General features: G+C 39.1%; 1 protein-coding gene across 1 annotated transcript in view; it reads right to left on the bottom strand.

Annotated features, from left to right (window-relative positions):
- Positions 1 to 1,262: 1,262 nt before the first annotated feature.
- Positions 1,263 to 8,001, bottom strand: part of met (MET proto-oncogene, receptor tyrosine kinase) — a 70,136-nt gene continuing 63,397 nt past the window's right edge. Inside the window, exons 17-21 of the mRNA XM_026174709.1 lie at positions 6,918 to 7,099; positions 6,691 to 6,800; positions 6,257 to 6,422; positions 6,032 to 6,168; positions 1,263 to 4,354 (exon numbers count right to left, since the gene is read on the bottom strand). Of these exons, the coding sequence (XP_026030494.1) occupies positions 4,075 to 4,354; positions 6,032 to 6,168; positions 6,257 to 6,422; positions 6,691 to 6,800; positions 6,918 to 7,099 (875 nt within the window). The 3' untranslated portion in view covers positions 1,263 to 4,074. The remainder of the gene's footprint in view (positions 4,355 to 6,031; positions 6,169 to 6,256; positions 6,423 to 6,690; positions 6,801 to 6,917; positions 7,100 to 8,001) is intronic.

Genomic DNA, 8,001 nt, shown 5'->3' with positions numbered 1-8,001 from the left:
AGAAAACGTGTCACCACTCATCCAAGTCACTTCTGTCTTAGCAGCCTGCAGGTTTCTCCACCCTTATAAACAGTACATTTGCTCAATGACTGAAACAAGCACCACTAGTGAACACTGAGCTGTGAGGTCAGTTCCTTGATCTGAACACAGTTTAGATCAACACAGTTAATGGCAGCAGCTTCACACAGTCATCAACCACATGTACAAGAAATTCAATAATATATATGAAAAAAAAAAACGAACAATAATCATGAAATGCATATCCATTCATTCTGACTTTGACCTCAGAGGCTAGTATAGTATAGTTTATTTTGCATCTGCAGAGATTTATGGATTCTAATATGAATACAAACATTAATTAAGAACTTGTCTGATTCATTGGAATCAGAAATGGTAAAATACAGCTGAAAACCCTTTTCAGTCCAAACCTTGTTCACCTAATCACACACTTACCCACAAATAGTTTGACACGCAGTCTGTAGTAGCCAAGCTTTGAACCGCTAACCTTTACCTTTTCAGTCATTTCCACCCCACAACTTAAAAGTGACAGTTAACAGTAAAAACCAAGAAAATGTTGCTTAAGTCAGCACACAATTCACAGTAAAAGAATACAGATTAGATCGAATTTACTTTTGTCAAACACCAGCAACAACCTTTTCATCTCTTGAAGATGCTCCTGAAGAGGTTTGTGGCTCTTGGACTGAGACTATTTGCTGTGTAACGGCACAAAACTACCCAGTCCTGAAAGTCAAGCTGTCACCTCAGTTAGACAGAGAGAGAAGGGGGAAAGTCTAGACTAGGTATATAAAATGAGTGAAAGAAAAGAGGGAAGCTAGAGTTGAGGGGTCAGAGGTCACCTACAGGCAGTGGAAACAAAAAAGGGTGAATGTCAGAACAAAGGCAGTAATTGAAGGCAGGCACTGTATCACTCTCACACAGTTTGAGAACAACTATTCTGTCTGTGCCTAACTAAGGATCATTTAAAAAAACAAAACAAAACTTCAAACAGGTTTTCTCAAATATGCGTACAGTGTGTGATTTCACCAACAATACCTTTATTGTTCATTGTGGAAGCATTTTTGACTCAGTAGCAGCTGCATGTTGGCTACATATGGAAAGCATGATGCAGCAGTACCCTGCGTAGTAATTACAGTTCTCTGTGGTTGTTTTATGTTCACCTCAAAGGACGGTTTGTTCAGTAAAAAAAAAAAAAGCATGGCCAACTCAACGGTAAGCAAAGGACATAAAGAAGAGTAAATGAATTCTGATAATATAGCTTTATTACACTGACAGAATTCAACTGACATTACATAGGAACATGTACCTTCAGGATTTTTTGTATAGACGAATTCATACACACACACACACACACACACACACACACACACGCACACACACACACACACAGAACAGACAGTGTTAAAAACAAACAAAGCATCAGAAAATCACATGATCTAAGAGACAGCAGTCTTTGAGTTTTGTGAGGCGGCTCCAGTTTGTACAACATCGTTTTCAAGATGATTTACCAGCAATGAAGCTAAACGAGCATCCACACAGACCCACAACGAATCCACACGTCTCTGTCTGTATTTACCTAACGGCAGTGGTTCATATATAAGTGGTTTTAATCATTGTTTGTGGCATGATTCACTCACCCCTGGTCACCCCAGCGAAGAAGAGGCTCATCATCAATACAAAAATATAGTACAGCAATTTTCTTGTCATAGCAAACATTCATAACTGTCCATTAATGGCCCAATCATATCAGCGGCCATTCAGATTTTTTTTTTTAAACAACAACGTAAAAGCAAAAAACAAAAATCTGCTACATATAGCAATGTTAAAATGGACACTGACCACATGAGTGAAGTTTTAGCCCATTGGTGACAAATTACTGGAATTGAGAGCTAACCAATTAAAAAATCAAACTGCTGCATTTCTGACAATCTGGTTTTCTTTTTTCAGGAAACCATTTAATTCCATTAATTTCAGCACACCGTATAATTCAAATTCAAGTTGTATATTCCAGTATAACACAAAAAGAAGTCATTTCTTGTTATATAATGGTCATCACAAATGTCACCACTTGGATTTAGGGACTTGAGTAAATTACAATGGCAAATTGATGCAGCAATACGTTTTTATACATTTGACTAACTGGCACATTCAAACAGAACAGAACATTTAAAATAGTGTTAGCCCAGCCTCTGTCCAGGCTGTACCCTGCCTCTTGCTCTAGCTGGGAGAGAAGCTTTGAGGCAGGTACCAATGTTCAATGCTTCTGTTCATATATATATATACAGTATACTCAGAAATACAACCTAAAGATATAATACTGGGGCTGTTGTTGTTGTTGTGTATTCCACAAACACAACTTGCACAGAGACAAAACCCGACCATTTCTTGAGCTGCGATGCTACTCTGCTACATATCCTGCACAGTGTGGTGAGAGAACTGCATCTCCGAACCCATGCTCTCCAGAATAAACAGAAAGAAAAGGATGAAAATTTTCTACAATTCTTTAAGTATCTTGTTCTTGCATTACAGACTGTAAAAAAACAAAACAAAACAAAAAAACAATTTATACTGGGTTCTACACAGCAATACCAATATGTTGGTAATAAGCTAATATTAGCTTATAACATCGGTCCAGCATCATATTGGTCTGACTCTAATTTTTAGATTGTGCTGAAATGAATAGAAGTAAATGGAATGAAATATCAAACCCTATCACATGCTTCTCAGAAAGTCTAAATTGTACATCATTTGTAGTCAAGAGGCAACAGATTTTTTCAAATACACGGGTAGGGTTGTTAAACATCAAAACAGAGCGATCATAAAAGAATATACAGCGGTCAGTTACAGTCAGATAAAATGACAGTCCTGTTTTGAGGCCAGACAAACACAGGGACTCTTTGAAGTGCGATAACTTGAGATTCTTCAGAGCACAACAAAAAATTTAAAAGTTATTCAAGGCATCAAAATATGAGCTTTGATTGAATGAATTAAATGTGAGATAAAAAACCTTGTGGCTGCGAACCCGTTTTATCAGCTACACTGTACACAGTTTTTCTGTCAATAAAATGCAAGCCGTACGAAACAGATGCTCGACATACAGTAAGCAACAACAACAAAACTCCCTGGACTTGCACGGTTCTCATTTATTACTCTTACTTCCAAGAAAACATCAAAGTGAGCTGCATTTTTATTTATTCATTTTTTGATATATAAGTTTCAAGTTGAAAAAAAAAAGGCTTTATTTCACCACCAGAAACATCTGGGGATTCCCCACAGGTGAAACACATTTCTGAAAGGGGAATTTTTACCCATCAGAAAGCTAGTGGTCCAAAGACAATTACACAAATAAAGCATCCAGTGATCTGCACACAGGCAGCAGAATTTGTACACATCCCACTGTACACTTACACACTGCCACTAACCTCCAGTATGCCTCAGTTTACACACCCGAGGCAGAAAACCCATCAGAGCACAGGCTAGATTGTCTCTCAGGTAACATGAAGTCATGTTTACGGTTTGTGGAGGTGTGACTTTTATATATAACATGACTACGTGGCCATTTGTCACTCATTCACATTACAGATGCAGTAAAGGTCTGAGCCACATCCACTCATTGAAGCACATGCCACCCACAGAGGAGTAGAAAGCTACCCTGGTTTGTGTGTGGGTGCATCAGTCACTGAGATGTGCTTCTTCGATGGCCGTTTTGTCTACCGGAAATCTCCAAGGAGGCATTGTAGTTGTCTTGTACACGATGGAGGACGTTTGACCTCTTGCTCCTCTGGGTCAATGAAAGGTCAGAAAAGATTGACAAAAGTTGAAAAGGTCAGCCCTAAAGTTCTTGGAGACCACTGTCATTTGGTGACGCTTGAGAAGGTCAAAGGGCCACAATCAATGCACAGTGAGTGAAAGGTCTGTTTTCCCTCAGCATGCAGTGTCCAGTGTTTGGCAAATACATACAGTAGTTCTCAAACAGAGTCTTCATCACCTCACCTTTTCTTCCTTGCTTCATCCCTCCTTCCGAGTCTCATCCATCATCCGCTCCCTTTTCCCTTTTCAGGTGCAGCAGTCTTGGGCCACCTGACAGAAGAGTGGGGAGCGGGATGGCAGGGAAGTGGATGTTGAAGGCTCAGAGGAGGATGAGGAGGAGGAAACGGTGGAGGAGAGGAGGGAGGGGTAGGGGCTCATCTTGTCTATGTTGACGTACGTGGTGTTGAGCAGGACGTAGTGCTCGCCGCTGAAACTGGAGAAGATGGCAGAGATGCGGGAAACCAGCTCAGAGAATGAGGGCCGTCGTTCAGGCTTTGGGTGCCAACACTCGATCATGACCGTGTAGCTAAAAGCAGAGAAGAGAGACATTAAATCATGATGAAGGCAGGACATTACCATGTGGTTACACCTGTACACTGTACAGTGATTTGGCAAAATGTTTGAAATGTCAAAAGCTAGCATCTGAGATGTAGAGTGTAAAGACTTAAAAGCTGCTGTATTGATGTGGGTATATTATATGTAATTGCTCCTCTCTAAGAAGTCTTTGTTTATGTGGCTTCTGAAATAACTTGCACAGCAGTAGAGCCTGACTGATTCAGGATTTCTAGGGTGAAAAGAAATCTATGTATGTATGTTTGTTATATGTATAAGCTATGTGATGGACAAGATATCAAAACAGCCCACAGGACCTTTCTGATTGTTTTTATTTATACATGTCTGTAAGAGGCCAAAATTCACTCATAATATCCGCCATGATATGATGTAATGGTTGGGCTCTACAAAAGAGGAAAATTAATTTACACTAATTGGAGACAAATGCTTACTTTACAAATTCTCTAAAGTTGTTTTATTTTTTTTTTTTGAAGAAGTGCCAATTTAGAAAACCAGTGTATGAGGGCAGCCCAAAAAAATTGCGCAAACACAAACACTTAGTGATTGTTCTGTACCGAGTCTGATTGCTGTTTATTTATGTCCATTAGCGACGAGGCATTTCTTTCTACAAACACAAGAGGTGAATTCTTGGTCACGGGAAACGTGAACTGTGTAGCCCCTGCTACAAAAAAAGCATTAGAAGGTGTTTGCAATGTTTGATATTTCTGTAATATAAATAGATATTGTAAACACATCTTTTTGGGCGGACAAATCACGTGATCTGTTGTTATGTGGCCCAGCAAATAAGTGGTGGGCTCCCAGCAATCCTAGCAGTTTAGTCAGTTCTGGAGATCTTGAATGTGACTTTGGTTAAGTTATTGCATATTTTTTCTTGGTGTAATGACTTTATTTATTATATTGTAGCTCTAAAATATCCATTTTTATTATTTGCACCAAAGCAAAATAACCATAAAACCCCCCAAAACAATTGAATGTTAAGACTTCAGGAACTAACACCTCCTTATTAACGAGTCTGCCATAATCTGGGACCCAAAACATCCTGTGAACACTCGTGGATGAAACATTGCACAAATATTTGCAGATGTGCATCATCTCCTGACGTCTGTTTAATTTATAGCTTGGGAAATTTGGGCCTCTGCCTCCTCACCTGAACACTCCCATTCCCCTCTAACGTCCACACACACTATGCACCTTATGATGTTATCTGGGATGTATGAGATCATTCTTGGCATTTGCTTCACAGGCCAGAGTTTAATGGATAAGAGCAAGTGTTAAGTGAGCTTTGCTGAAAATGACTGAGTTTAAAAAAAAAAAAAGGATTTTCTTTTGTTATTTTAAGAGTTTCAGGTAAGTTTGCTTGAAACAGTCTAAACAGTCCTGGTTTGACAAGTGATTGGCAGCAGTTCCAATGTGAACTGTTCCAAAGAAAACTGGAAAAACTCGACTGTGTCAAGAGAAAAGGTTTTCTTAACACTTCCAGTAACTCTTTCACTAATGGGTCAGCACTTCACATACCACAGCAACAAGTGCTCAGCAATCAGAATCAAGAAGCCTTTAGAAAAGAAATGTTGTACTCGCACTGGTTTTCCATTTAAATTAACTTCTGCATACTGTATGTGCGCACACTCACAGGGCATCAGGGCAGAACTCGGGCTGCAGCAGCCTCCTCCCCTGCAGGAGGAACACCGTGATGTCGAAGGAGTTCACATCAGAATACGGCGGAGCTCCGCGGGTCATGAGTTCCCATAGCAATACGCCAAAAGACCACTACATGGAGAGAGTTTCATTGTTATCCCTTTAATGACATACTTGTTGTTCTGATGTAAACAGTTAAACACTGCTAAAAAGTCCTCACCACGTCTGATTTGGTGGTAAACTTGTGCGTCTGCAGACTCTCCAGAGCCATCCATTTAACGGGCAGCTTGACTCCACTCTTGTTGTGAACGCTGTAATACTCTTTGTCATAAACATCTCTGGCCAGGCCGAAGTCTGCCACCTTTACTGTGTAGCTCTCATCCAGCCTGTCGGGGAAAACACGAAATGCCTTTTTTACTTCATTTTAACAATAACTGAAATAATTAACTTATTACTATACTAATTATAGTATTATAGTACTATTTTCTTTGACTATTTTCTACTTGCCATTGTTATAAGGTACTTATTCTACTCTTTATTGCTCTCTTGATTCTGTCTCTTCCCACCTGTATTTACTTCTATTTTCTGCTGTGTTGTGCCTTTTTATATTTAAAACACCATCACTTGATGCTAAATGAGTAAATGCCAGCTCACATGCAGTTCCTGGCAGCCAGGTCTCGGTGGACAAACTTCTTGCTGGCCAGATACTCCATCCCTCTGGCCACCTGCAGCCCAAAGCCCATCAGGTCCTTAACTGTTGGGTTCTGGAAGAATCAATTACAGTCACCTTGTTGCACATCATCAAACTTGTGAAATGTGTCTTGAAATGAACTAAAGTTCTGGTGCAGAAATTTGCAACATGCTTATATGTGGGCCCTTACATGTCCCTCATCACGGATGAAGTTGCGCAGGTCGCCGTGTTTCATATACGGAAGAACCACCAGGGGTGAGCCCTCTGGCGGAAGGCAGATACCCAACAGGGAGAGAACGTTGGGGTGGCTGAAGTCCTTCATGATGATCCCCTCCTTCAGGAACTGAGACACCTCTTCCAAGTCTGTGATGCCTGATAAGAAAAAAACAAGTTGACATCATTTTCATGTTAGCTTAGTTAGTTTTTGACTTTTATCATGAAACATTTCTAAAATTCCCCCCGTAAAGTCAAAATCAAATACAGTTAAAGGGGACCTATTGTGGTTTTCCTTTTTAAATTATGAATGGGTCATTCTTAGTATTCGGTGCCATTTGAGTCCTAATGACATAATATGGTATATTTAGTGTAAAACTTGTCTAATGCTTATTTCTAAACCATTTTCTTGTATGTTTAACCCCCCTCTACCATAGAACACATTGATATATACACAGGATAAATACATTAAAAGTAAATTACTTTTATTTTAGCACAAGTCACTAAAGTACTATGTCCCCAGTCATGCTTGCTCGACTTCAGTTACAAATATAACTTAAAAAAAAAAAATCTAGATTTTTCATCATTTCTGGATTGGCTTATTTCTAATGTTCCTCATCAAATGTTCTTTTTTATTATTAATGCATGTTTAATACTTAAAATCTTTAAAAAATGTTGTGTCCCTGAATCAACTGTCACCCCTGTTACTCTGATAAGAATTCCATAGAACACATCACCTGATTATTCTTTTAGTCACATGACACTCCCGGATGTAACATATTTTGGAGGGAAAACTTTCAAGAAGAAGACGAGTAAGTACCACTCTTTAATCAACCCTTTTTTCAATGTTTTAGCAAGATTTTGTAATGTGGCAAAGCATAACACGTCCAACCTGTTACGCTTATTAATAGTGGAAACAAATTTTTTTTTGTAATTTTTATAATATGGCTAATAAACATGTTAAAAATGGTTCTTAGTGGTCACCATGTACTAGCTTGTTGTTCATCATACTAGTAGTAATGGCTAAGTTTAGCATAAAATCTCCCCCCTGTTACCGTCAC

Source organism: Astatotilapia calliptera, chromosome 7 (genome assembly GCF_900246225.1).
Source record: "Astatotilapia calliptera chromosome 7, fAstCal1.2, whole genome shotgun sequence".
NCBI lineage: Eukaryota > Metazoa > Chordata > Actinopteri > Cichliformes > Cichlidae > Astatotilapia > Astatotilapia calliptera.
This window is presented reverse-complemented; position numbering and strand designations above follow the sequence as displayed.